This window comes from Phasianus colchicus, chromosome 5 (assembly GCF_987193195.1).
Source record: "Phasianus colchicus chromosome 5, bPhaCol1.hap1.1, whole genome shotgun sequence".
NCBI classification, from domain to species: domain Eukaryota; kingdom Metazoa; phylum Chordata; class Aves; order Galliformes; family Phasianidae; genus Phasianus; species Phasianus colchicus.
This window is the reverse complement of record NC_143440.1, coordinates 35959586-35973680: the sequence shown is the minus strand read 5'-3', so window position 1 is coordinate 35973680 and position 14095 is coordinate 35959586. Positions and strand designations below refer to the sequence as shown.

Genomic DNA, 14095 nt, shown 5'->3' with positions numbered 1-14095 from the left:
CAATATAATATAAAAATCAATACATTAACTAGTTAACAGAGCTTCTCAGAAGTTATTTCAAACTGAAAACAAGAGGACTGGGATGTGGAGTTTGGCTGTGTACACAGCAAGAATCATGAGGTGTTCGGAGCTAAAGCTTTCGCATCAGATGTGAGCCAAATGGTTGATATAGAACATCACTTGCAATCAGTTCTATATACTAGACATATCCTGAAATCATTGCTAAATTACTAAAATTTGGAGGCCTTTACACGGGGAATTAAAAAACAGTTTTAAACAAGCATGTGCTTCACAATATATAATTCCTACAGTCAGTTTTAGATGTGCAGTTACAAATTCAGAATTTGCACAGCCTCCATAGTACTTGCTGGTTTTGCAAAGATTCCCGGTGACAAACTCACTCAGTTATAAAGCAAATGCCAAAGAAAAGTGCATGCACTCAGAAGAGATGTTTAAATTCAAGCAAACTGTTAGAAACCCAAATGTTCACTGTATTTCAATATCATTTTTTAGTAAGAAGTATTTGAGTAGAATTGTTAATTCCATATGCATTATTGCTTAATAATAGTTTAACCAGCTTGTAAACCAAGGGATGGGCTTTTAAAGCAGGGGAGTAGCATCAGATCAAAAGCAACAAAATAGTTCTTCACTCACAGTACAAAATATGATGTGACATCCACAATTATGCTGCACAAAGCAGCAAAACTGCTGAGAAGACTGCAGTGTTGCCAAGACATTTCTGGATCTGATACCTTTTTACTTGGTGTTGTATTTTTCTTGTGTTTTGCAAATTTTTGTGTTGATTTTTGTTTTTGCAAATTGCTCATCAGCAAAGAGCAGTATTTCAGTATATTATGAAGCAGCACGATAAGATTTTATAAATGAAAAAATGTTGACAACCACTTTACTATTAGGAAAAATATGCAATCCGTTTATCTTAAGGGGGTCAGTATTAAAGCACTTTTGCATAATTTAGTGAAAGAAAAAAGACTGAGGAAAGCACTGCAACACTTGAAAAATCTTTTATCTGGTAATTCAAAAGAAGCAAGTCCTGTTCCCTGTCAATTATCTTTGCTTTTTTCATTGTTTTGACATTACTGGTTTATGTTCTGTTTTTCTTCATTATCAAGTCCTATCAGCATTATCATTTTCTACAAGCTTTTTTAGTACCCTTAGCACTACGACCAAACTTCATTTGTCCTCTGTACATGCTCTTTGCCCTAATGATGAAAATCATCTCCAAATACAAGTGAACTTTTCTTCTCTTATAGGAATCCAGCTTCTACATTAACTATGCCAATGCAATGTTTGCATCTCATTTTCTGCCCAGAAGAAACTATGTCCTCTATCAATATAAACAAGAAAATTCAGTCCTCCAAATATTTTCCAGCTATCTCTCCACTACCCAAATGGACTCCCAACTCTATCTCCAACATGTAATTTGCTCTACTGAGCCAATCAAACCATTTGCAGAAGCCTACAGCTTAGTCACCTTGTCACTACTGTCTGAAAATACAAGTATTTCCCACACAAACCCATAGGTTATTTGTCACTCTAACAAGTTTAGCTCTGTTAGTACACTCTCTTTTGTAGACTGCATACTTCACCAACCTTAGTTCCCCCGCGCACACAGGAAAATTAATCCCATTACTCTAATAACTCAGAAAAGAGGTTTTTGACCTCTGCTCCACTGAGAGATCTTGGCTGTAAAGGGGACAAACGGCTGCACAAGGGTGACAATGCCCCTGACAGGACCCTGGAAGACAACAAAAAAAGACTTGCACTAACTCTTCATTGTAGGATCCCTGGTGCATACTCTAATCCACAACATAACAGTGTGTCAAGAAGGTGAGTAATGAGTGCCAGTCTGAACTGCCCGACAAAGACAGAGCCACCAGAGTTCAGGGAAATTCATAAAAAGATGGGATCGATAGACATCAGATTGCTGTTTTCAGAGAAATTCATGTATTTCTCTGACTCTTGCAAAAACTGAGCTTGCAATAAAACAAGCTGCAAGTCTGTAAATGGGGAAAATTTGGCAATTTTCTCCATATAATAAATACTGAGGCCTGCAAAGCCAACATATCTTCAGTTGAATGCCCAGTATTGCACATGGTTGTTACCTCTCCACCCTTTATAATTATGCCTTCAAAAATCAGATAGAATGGGTGACTACTGATTACAGGACAAAGATGTCAATACAGTTATACTAGGACTGCTATCTAGTGGACAAGATTTTTCTGGTTGAATTTTTTTTTTTTTTAATTGCCATTACTATCTTATTATTGAGGTGATTTTAAATGTATTATTACAATATCATCCTTAAGATGATCTTCCAATTTTTCAGTTTGCACATAAAAATGAAAAAAATATATATTATTAGTATGATTTTAAGGAAAAATTAGTTTTATCAAAGAAAGGAAACTTTCAAAACTGATACGGTGGAATTCTAGAATGGTTGAGGTTGGCAGAGACCTCTGGATCCATGTGGTCCAATTCCTGCTCAAGTAGAAACACCAAGAGACAAGTGCCCATGCAGCTTTTTAAGATCTCCAAGGAGACTGCATAGCCTCTCGACTAGTCTGTGCTTCTGCTGTTACCCTCATGGTAAAGTGTTGCCTGATGTTCAGATAAAGCCTCCTTTGTTCCAGACTGTGCCCATTTCCTCTTGTCCTGTCATTGGGCACCATTTAAATAAACCTGGCCCCATCCTCCCTTTAGTTATTTATACACATTAATAAGATCCCTGAGTCTCCTCCAGGCTGAACATCTTACTGCAAATAATGCCAGTGATTTTGCCTGCAGGAATGATGCTGATGCATCTTTCCTTTTCCAGTTAGTATAACAGAAACTACCAACCTGAATCTGCATTCCAAAATTAATTAGGGTAGCTACTAAAAGTGCTTTAATGCTGTTTTTAGTGTATCTTGACAATAAAAGGAACATTCAGAATTTTCTATCACTCATTCTCACATTTATCTCCAAAATGTAATTTCAGAAATGTACATGGAACTGCCACAAAAAAAAAGTAACATACCACAGAACAGAGATACCCAGTACTACCTAAATAAGAAGTATGTGTCAAAGAATTAATTGCACTACAGCGCAAAATATGGCAGAAATATGTAGTGTTTATCACAAAGAAAGTGTTCCAGTTCAACAGCAATTAGGCCAGTCAAGAGAATTCTGTCTGTAGATAATCAGAAAGATTAACAGTATAACAGTACCTGTGCAAGGGCATCTGCATAATTTGGAAGTATGAAAAAACAAATTTGACTGGTTTCCTCAGATGATTATGTTCCATATAAATGCGACAATGGAAAAGTCTTCCAATAACTACTTTAGCCTACATTCGCCAAATTGCTTACTGTCAAGATATTTCCAGATTTATATTAATTCAAAATGATTCCTGTCAGTATAAAATCTTGAAACCACTTTCTGCACTCTACTAAAATAGATGAAATATGACTTTCAGTGATTTTGAGGCTGCCAGTTCTTTCAAAGCTGTTATTCTCCAAAAAGGAAAGGTTGAGTACTTTTAGTTTTGTTTTACAATCTCAATAAACAAAATATATTAGGCTAGACATTTTCCACAATGTAAGTGGATTACAAACATGCATGAGCTTGCTTCTTCTTAATTAGCTTCTCCTTTCATACCTGACTTCATTAGTATAAAATTAGCACTAAAAAAAAAAAAAAAAAAAAAAAAAAAAAAAGATTTGAATTACTGCTAGGACACGTATTCATGCAATTAGGAATCCTCTTTTTGGGAGTGAAGATTTATTAAATAATAGAACTGAACTAAATGCCAAATGATGATAATTAAGTAATGACACACTTTTCCTATTCAGCTTGGGGAATTATGAAACAGGAGATCTGGCAAAAAGAAAGGACTCTGTTTCAACACAGGTATGGTATTTTTTAGGAAGATTTTGTTTGCAATTTTTCACAACCTCACATAACGGAGGAATTTTCTATTTTTTCTATTACTTATGTCAAATTAAAGTTGCTCAGCAAGGCATCACCGAGGCAGGAATTATCTCAGTTTTAAAGCTCATTTTAAAAAACTAATCATTTTTTAGTTCTATAAACAGAAGACAGAGTAACAACAACAAAATAATAACATTAACATAAAATAAATAATAGCGTCAACTGCAACCTTTTTCCCTTTCTGAAGAATAGGTACTTCAGAAGTGATGCAAGAAGCCAAAAAAAAAAAAAAAATCCTATCTCAACTCAAGTTAAGTTAAACTAAAAGCTGTTATGCTTAGTTCTACCAACAGTGGGAGGAATATCATTGCAAAAAAAGAGAACTGATTGAAATGAAATGAAGTCAATATACATGATGTGACAGGAGTCAAGAAAATTATCCCCACATTCTTGGACTAAAGCAATTTTGTTGTTGTTGTTGTTAAAGAAAAGAGGCAGTATGAAGTGGGGACTACAAAGCATCATTTCACTAAAATGATGATTTTCAAATGCTTCCAAAAATAACCTATTATGCACATAATCTTGCCAGATAAGCTCTGCTATCTTTGCAGAGTATGTTTTGCCAAGTTTAAAGGCACTGGTGTAAGTAAAATAATCAAATTCTGTATAATTAAGGTTAACAGCAGCCAGCTATAAACGCAATGATCATTACTGTTGTCTACTTCTATTGGTCAGTAGACGCTATTTTTCATCATTAAACGGAAAACAAAGCAGATTTTCCCTTACTCCCAGCTCCACCTCTATGTACAGGCTTATTAAAAACACAGCACAAAACCACAGGATTATGACCTTACCTCAATTTTTTCCCATATGGTTTCATAATTCTCTTGATGTTGTATATCTTGCATGAGTTGACGAATTAAAGCTGATTTATTTGAGGCAGAGGTTTCATTCTCAGTGCACTGAGTGGCAGCTGTCCTTTCCAACTTTCCTTCAGTATATTTTTTAATGCCAGACACAGGCATAGAAAGATCTTCATCAGAGAGAATATCACTGAGAGGCCCAGATTCAATACTGTCACCCAAGGAAGATACTATATCACTTGAAGAGCTTGGTGAAATTCTACCCATTTTTTTGTGTTTTTTTACCTGGTATGTAGGATACATTTCCGAATCTGAGTTCATTTCTGACAACTCCCAGTCATCAATATTTTGAATAGCTTCTCTTCTGGGCCTTTGAGGCAGCAGCTTTGTCAAATTTTCTAGTTTTAAAGCTAATACTTCAGTCTGTTTGAGATGTGAAGGAAGTGCTAAATATTCATCAGAACCATACCAGACCTCACCATCTTTACTGTTTGTATGAGTATAACTTGGTGATGAGGATAAACTTTTATTTTTCTTTCTTCTTGGTAAAAGAGGTGATGAGTTGATATGTTCAGAACTAGCTGAGGAAGCACTCTTTTGGCTACATGGTGAACTAAAAGGCTCAGTTTTACCTTGTGATTGTCCATTTAGGTCTCCCTGATTGCAAGCATCTGATGATGCAGAAATAGAATCAGTTTCTGCACCCTCTAGACATTGAGAGTTATGAGAAGTAATTCCATTTTGTAGAGAACGTCCTCTTTTTTTTACTTCTATTGGTGGAGCTGTTTTACACATACGTACAGATGTTCTGCCAGCTTTCACTTTCTCTGGAATGTCATGAGACTTCTTGTGCTTTGATTTTTCTTTGCAGGTATAGTAAGCAGGTTTTCCTAGACTCACAGGACTGTTCTTAAAGTGATTATTTATTGTGTATTCAAGATTACTATCGCCTATTTTATTTAAGCAATCATAAGACTGGCTAACAGCAGATGAACTACTATAGGTTGACTGTAAAGCCAGGCAAAGTTTGGACCTGTCTGGTGGATCTAACAGTGAGGGTGTACTTCTACTCATTTCATTCTTTACTATCTGAGAGATTGGCCTTTTAAAGTCATTGGTTTCCATGTAGTCTTTAAATATGTCATCTTTCAGAAACAGACCTCTTTTTGGCAAAGTAGGCTGTGTGGGGGAATCTTCATTATAGTTAAAGCAGTCTCTTATGGATCTCTTAGGATTTGAGTTTTCACAGTGAGGGTGTTTGATTTTTTCATCACTGAGTTGTGAAAGATTGTATTCTGGTTTCTTTTGTGCAGAAACTGTTTTGTTCTCAGTTGATGAGATGCCATTTTCAGAGCAAGGTCCTTTAGAAACAGGAGAATTAGCAGGAGATTGTGAAAGCTCATGTAGTCCTTTCCTGTCCTTGCTTTCATCTCCATCTTCTGATGCAAGAGGTAAATGTTTTTTCTCATTTAATGCTTCATTACACTGAGGAGCAACAGAATCTGTTGCTACTGCAAGTAAACCCACACTTCTGATAAGTCCTGGAAAGTCCTTATCCATCTCACTGTAGTTCCAGGATTCAAATGATTTTGTTTTACCTTGGCTGGAGGTCATATCGTCTAGAGCACCAAGCAAATCTTCACTTGGACTGTAGTCAGATAGTTCAAATGCAGTAATACCACAATCCAATGACAAGTAATTTTGAGAACATTTGATCGTTAGCTGTCCAGAATCATCAACTTCAGTTAAAGAGTCAAGTCGATCCTGAAATAGATGAAGAAATGGTGCCTTTTAGAAGTTCAATTTCATGTTACACACCAGATAATTAAATATCAGCTTAATGCTTCACTGCCTAAGATCTAGTAAAGCACTAATCACTGAACAAGCAAGAAACTGAAAAGTTGATCTAAGAAAAATAAAACAAAACTTTAGGTCAAGTGGTTACAACCACTATTTAAAAACATCACAAAAGACAGAAATTCATGTTTTAGGTTCTAATTCTAGGTGGATAAATCTGTATGCTGGTCTTTTTTCCCTGGTTTGTTCTACATGTCTACATAATAGATATTTTTAAGGCAAAGTTTTACCTAGAGAAGGTGCAGTTACCCCCACAATCTCACAATAAGCTGCTTGGATTATGGTCTGAACCAGAAGAGCCTCAATAAAGAAGGCTATAGTTTGCAATCTTCTATAAACATGTTTGAGCTCTGTACTTACACCCACCAAACTTATGTTAGTCAAAGTAACATACAAAAAATTCCTCTTACTAAAAATGTTATTTGTGGAAAAGATAGATTAGAAAAATATTCAACTGAAATCCTGGACTTTGAAAATATTTTTTATTTAGGATATTATATCCAGATGTAGAACCTATGCCACAAACTGTGCATCATCAATAATCTGGAATTAAAAAGGGAAGTTTCTATAAAACTGTTGAATTTCCATTTTGGAGTTGCATTTATTAAGGAAAATAATGATTAAACAAGGATTAGTAGTACAGCTGCATTTTTCCTCTAATCTCTGGAAAATATTAGAAGCTGTAAGGCCATATATAAATCAAACCCCTTCCCAAAGGCAAAAGAGGCCTTCATTTCTCCTGAGTAATGAGCTCCATTTGTCTCTTTAAAAAAGTGTTTATGAATCTTAATAAAATTTACAATCACGTTCATTAGACCATTTTGCTTGGTCATTTCCCAGGCAGCCATTTAAACGTGTGCTTCAGATGAGCATTATTTAATGCCAGTATTATAATAGTTTTATTATTGTTTTTATTTCAGGAAAATATTAATACAGCTACCAAGATGAATAACTTACTTCAAAAAATTCATTTCCACATAGTAATATTTCCTGTAAATCTCTGTAGGCTGTATTTCCAAAACCTTCTTGTATTTATATTTGATCCAGTACAATTCTGCATTTTTTTTTACTCTTTCAAATAAGTTAAATTAATTAGCAAGGTTTTTTTACTGTGATTTTTCCAACTGTTTGAGAACATTCAAATTCACTGTATATTATGATGGACTTGCACTGGCCCTTTTCATACATCCTATTTTTATCAATTGTGAAATACAACTCACAGATTAGCTTCAGCTAAGAAGAACTCAGACTGGACTGAACTGATTTTTCTTTCCTCCTTAGCTATCCCTGGGTAGTTCCTAAAGGGGAAAATGTCTTTCAAAATATTAATTTTCTAAAGTTCTTATTTAAAAAAATATTTTCTCAATTTGGCATCTCCATCATAGCAGCTTGCCCCATTGATTTTTATTCTATTTCCATTATTTCTCAAAGCATGAACTCCCATGTATCTCTTCTGGCTGGCACCAAGATAGCCAAAAGTACAGTTACTGTCTTCCCAGCTAATTAGTTGTGTTGCTAAGCAAGCCAATACAGACTGTGCTGTATGCTTTCCAAAATGCTATAAATAGAGCCCAGTAGGACTGTTCCCTGCCCAGAAAATTGTCTGAACACTATGAGAGTTACAGAAGCAGTGATGCAATTTACCAAGATGGAATTGTCTCATAGAGCACAAAAGAAAACTTGGTACACCAGTTCCATGGAGTTCCTCAGTTAACACTGGCAGCCTGAGCCACTCTCACATTTACAAAGAAGATGGCTGACTTAAGGATCAAGCCAAACATTTGGTGAAATGACAGGTTCATGCACTACAGAAAACATTTGATCTGCTGGCTCAGATTAAGTTTCCATCTAGACTAGTATATTGTGCCTGCAATCACTTCTAAATACTTTCTGCCACTTTCTGCCAGCTAAGCTACAGGATGTGGGTATATGTACATATATATGCTCTTGAACCTTTAACACAAAATATAAAAAAATAAACTTTATAAACAATAAAAAATAAACTTTAATTCCTTGTTCATATTCCTCAAGAACTGAATTAAGAAAATGTTTCTGTAAGGAAGGGTTATCTGCTCATTTAAAGTTTTTTTTGGTTTTCCCAAGCAGTTTCACTATCCACATACGCCCGAAAACCCTGAAAGATACACTCCTTACACTGTGAGTCATTTTGTAGTCACACAACATAGACCTGTCTGGGAAAGGATCCAGGGTTGTAGGTGAGACCAGACACCATTTTCTCTATGTTACCTTTTATTATCTTTTATTTATTTTCTTCAGTCAAATAAAGGCACTAACATTATATTTGATGTAAAGTTTGAATAGATAGAATAAAAAGATTAAAATCTACAGAGCAATTTCTGGGAATTTATTCAAGCATTAGAACAGAAACTTAACATTGATATTTTTTCCTGCTATTGCCAACCATTAATTTTACCAAATGCTGTTTATGCTTTACCTGGGAGAAATTAAAAAATCACGATAGGATATACTGCTTTTTATTATTATTATTATTTATTATTATTATCAAGCAAGCCAATCTGGAAAAAAAAAAAAAGAAAGAAAGAAAGAAAGAAACTAATCCATCCCTCTCCAGTCAGTCCTCCCTTTTTTGGAAGGACATTTTTAATAGGAGTTGTAATAAGAGCCACGTGGGAAATTTTCTGTTTCTTAGTTTCTGAATCAGCTCTTTTCTTAGGTCTTGAAATCACCACACTCGAGCCAAAAAATAAAGATTTCACCCTAAGTCACCACTCTGGATTTTCAGACAAGCATCGGTTTCTTTCATACTTGCCAGAGAAGATTTACCATCAACAGCAAAGGAGAAACTAAATCTGAAGCATCAGATGCACATATATCAGGAAGAGGGGGTGTGGAAGGTGGGCCTGGACATGTCTGAATATTGATTTCAGGGCCACCCACTTTGTTGTAGCAAAGACATAAAAACTCGAAAGGGAGCAGAAAGGTATGCACATTCTCTTTAAACTTCAGAGATCTGAAATTAAGGACATCTTTACGGGGCTTTTGACTTCCTCTGTAATATAGGTCGCAGAATCCAGACAGTGATGCCCCCCCAGCGGTCAGTATTGAGTACAGTCTTGTGCATCTCAATTGTCGGTTACCTGGATAAAGGGACAGAGTGCACCCTCAGCAAGTTTGCTGCTCATATGAAAATAGGGTTTGCTGATATTTTTCAGAATGCTGTGCTGACTTTCAGATAAATCTGAGCAGCTGGAGAGTTGGGTGAAGAAGAATCTCATGAAGTTCGACAAAGGCAAGTTCAGGGTCCTGCACCAGTACAGCTTTGGGGCTGACCTACTGGAAAGTATCTCTGTAGAAAAGGACCTATGGGTCCAGCTGGACACCAAGTCGATCATGAGCCATCAGTGTGCCCTTGTGGCCAAGAAGGCCAGTGATATCCTGGGCTGCATTAGAAGAGCATCACCAGCAGGCTGAGAGCACAGAGCACTGGAACAGACTGCCCTCAGATGCTGTGGAGTCTCCTTCTTTGCAGATATTCAAAATCTGCCTGGAGTTGATCTCATGCAATTTACTCTAAGTAACCTTGTTTGAGCAGCGGGGGGTTGTGGCAAGGAGGGAGTCAGCCTCCTCTCCGACATTATTAGCAAAAGGACTGGAGGGAACAACCTCAAGTTGCGCCAGGGGAGATTTAGGTTGAACATTAGGAAATACTTCTTCTCTGAAAGAGTGGTCAAACACTGGAACGGATTGATGGAGCAATAAATGTCTGTATACTGAGCTTTTGTCAACCTAGCAATTTAACATGTGCAACAGATACAAGCTTCTTCAAATACAGATAAAATTATCAAAAATGCTTAATTTAGTTACTATACCTCCTTTGTCTCTTCAGAAAATGCTTGCAGAATATCGGTCTGTCTGGTGTAGTTTCCATTGGCGTCTTGTAGCCCCTGTAGAATGCGCTCTCTCAGAACCAGAACAGAAACACGGAGCTGGTGCCAGAGTAGTTGTACTGTATGGATATCGACTATCACATTGACAGAGTATGAGAGAAGCTTCAGCGAAAACTCAGTCTCTAGTAGAGCATGAATTTGTTCAACATGATCGGATATATCTTCACAAATATCCTGTAATGGAAAAATAAAGTAGGTATTAAGCTACAGTCAAAGTCCATCCATGGATCAGATCTACTTGTCAACTACATTTTATTAATTGCAGATTAGCTTATTTCAGAGAGGAAAGATAACGTAATGAATACATCTAGGGTGCTCTATTTATTTATTTATTTATGGCAACGCTACAGCAACTGAACCAGCAGCTGTCTTGTTTGGCAGGAATGCTCAGTAAGCCCAGCGTACAGTAAGGAAAGATGGCATAACAAGATTACATGAATCAGAAGCAGAAAACTAACACTGTAAACTGACATCCTAGAAGACAGAAATAGGAACGAAAGTTATAATATTGCCACAATGAATGTCTCTCTTTATCCTTTTATTTTTTTTCCCCTCCAGTTAAAATGCAGACTATACGATCTGTCCCATCATCAAGAAAATTCTTTTGGACAGTATTTCCCTTTAAACCAAGCCTTGATAGCCAAGTAGGGCAAAAGTCTGGAATGACTTCAATGTGGATAAGCTATTTCTGAGATCCATTGCTGACTGCTGCAATGAGAAGTCGCTAATTTTTGCATAGTCTTGTTCTGAAACCAAATCAAACAGAAGATGAGTGGAAGAGAAGCTGCAAACAGTTGTGTTGAGAAAGCAGTAAAGAAAATGTAAGTTACCAAGTTATAAAATAAAGACTCTGATGGAACTGTATCCTCCAAATTTAACAGTGTTCCAGATTTCTGAACTATATTGCAAACAGAGTAAGGTCTTTCTGATCGGCGTCTGATTTTCTTTGTGAAAGGAAAAAATTATCTAGCACAAGACTTTAAGGAATACTTAGACAAAAACTACTGAGTGAATAATGCTGCTTTAAAACAATTCAGCTTGAAAGCTGTGTCTAAAAAAACATGTTATAAACAAGTAAAGAAATGCAATTAAAATACTAAAAAAATAGCACCACAAGCCAGTAAGTGGCAGTATAAAAATACATAACACTAATAAAAATGAGAATAAGCAACATAATTTTGATTCATTTCAAATTTGCTTTCTATCAAAACAATCCCATCAAACAATTATAATAAAAGCTTGTGTTTCTGACAGTACTTGTGGTTTTTCACAGCAGTAGAATAACAAGATATTCAATAAAGCTGATTCCTTCTAAATTAGCAATGCAGCACAGTACTTTTTATCTGTTTTCACAACTTTAGTCTGAAAGTAAAGCCAAATTATTGAATGTGTATCTGTATGTACATTACAAATTAAACCTAAGTTAAATCTCAAGATAATATTAAGAAATACATTTAGTACAAGAGATGGAATATTAGCCTTAAATAAACTGCTTTGGTTGAGTACTAGAAGCAGTAACATGTTTTTATAAAGTCCTGACAGCTAAATCAAGTCTCTTTGCAGGAGTAGCTCCCAGAAATGCCAGAGGTGAGCACAAAAACATCGGAGTTTCAATGAGCAGAGTTTAGGTCTGCCTTCAGAAAAAGGCAATCTCCTAGCATGTATACTTTCAAACAGAAAACACATGGCCTCACCTGGCAATGCTCAGGGCTGCATGTGTTCAGAGCTTCAAATGTTCACACACTTCCAGAACAGTTAACTGGCTCAAGTGTTACCAGATTACTGCACTAAACCCATTCTCTGGGCATAAAGGCACAGCTAAACCACAATAAACCACAGCTAAACCACAATAGAAATTTTACTGGAAAATATAGCTGTATTACTATGTTGTTGCAAATATTTTGAAAAATATTTTAAGCAAATCAGACAATTTGCATTCACTTCTCTAGTGCTGTTCATGTCTCCTTCCTTCCGGCCATAAAGTAGTTTAATTTCCATTCTCAGTAACAGTACACTGTCCAGTAATGTAACTTTATATATTAGACACAATCCGTACAAAAATATTTTGTACCAGCTGGATGAGCTTAATTATGTGCCAAAGTGCAAAATAAGTTTTCACTATTTTCTAGATTCTCAAGCACATACTCACCTGCTGAATTAAACTGCCAAGAAGATTCTCAAAAGAGAGCTTTGACAAGGAGAAATTGTCAATATATGAAAACACTGAGTAATGAATCTAGATATTACAGCATATCAGCAGAGTACAGAACCTCAATTAAGTTTTCTCTGGAGTTACTGTTACTCTATCTCCCAAAGCATCTAAAGTTTCTGACGTAGACAAACTTACCACAGCAACACAGCAAAGTTTCTCCTAAAATGCAAATCACAGCACCACTGAAGGTTTGAAAGTAGTCCATATTCAAGGACATATTCTATTAACTTTTACAAGGCTTGTTATAAATTGCACATTTTCCTCAACAATTAAAGCTCTGAAGCACTTTAGAGTTAAGGGCATTACAGCAGCCAAATGCTTCATGCACCAACAAGATAATTAACCATTCATGACAGGTCCAGCAACATGGAGAGGCCTTAAGGCCAACCTATGCAACATACAAGTAAAGGTCACATAAACATAAATAACTTATAAATGACTTTTAACTTTACTGATTAATATGTTGACATCAGGCATTTTCTACAGCTGTATTTTTGTGGCTTTTTTTTTTTCTCTTGACTTTGCTAAATTCATTTTTATTGGTTTTGTTTGTTTGTTTGTTTTTTCCACCTCTTATTAGATGAAAATCTGATTGAAAAGGTAAGGAAGTTTGATTCAATTTACAGTTGGGCCAGGCATAGATTTAAAGGAACTTAAGTCTGCTATTAATAGATCCAAATATTCAGTGTCCAGAAGTCCTGGACAAAAGACTACAATGCATGCACAATATGTCCAGGTTGCACTGACCTTTTTTCATATTTGCTGTGTGGTCCTCTTGCACACACCATCCAAGTCTGAAGGGTAGCAAGAGCAGTTTGATTTACTGGAAGCTTACAGGCAGGTAGCATCAATGCAACAGGCTTACTGAACACACACAAACCCCGTGTGACAGCTCATGGTTTGATCGTCAGCCTCTGATGTGCCAGATCTTGAACACATGGTTCATGGCCATACACCAGTCTACTGGCTATTTCTGGACAAGAACCATGAGAGCCATAATATCATCTCCCTGCATCACACAGCACTTATGCCTTTTCATTTTCACTTGATTTTGTGGCTGTTTTCACATGAGCTGCATTTCATTTCACCAGAGGGTTGGTTCCTTGATAAAATGGATAAGAACTGAGTTTAGAGAGACTACATCTTATATTAAATTTGGAAAAAGAAATTAGATCCCTGTTGGTATCTGCTTTCCTTGTTTTGTAACTGTCATATGATGATGGAAGGCAAAGGCTCAGCAATGGAAGAGAAATAGCTGCCTAAGACTAATGCCAGCACTTCAGCAAGGAAAAATGATGGCTTTT

General features: G+C 36.1%; 1 protein-coding gene across 3 annotated transcripts in view; it reads right to left on the bottom strand.

Annotated features, from left to right (window-relative positions):
- The window catches only part of AKAP6 (A-kinase anchoring protein 6), a 271062-nt gene that overhangs the window by 172202 nt on the left and 84765 nt on the right, over window positions 1-14095 (bottom strand). For all 3 annotated transcript variants that reach the window (XM_090141307.1, XM_090141308.1, XM_090141309.1), the window contains 2 exons: window positions 10502-10753; window positions 4785-6557 (listed from right to left, as the gene is read on the bottom strand). In XM_090141307.1, the coding sequence (XP_089997433.1) occupies window positions 4785-6557; window positions 10502-10753 (2025 nt within the window). The remainder of the gene's footprint in view (window positions 1-4784; window positions 6558-10501; window positions 10754-14095) is intronic.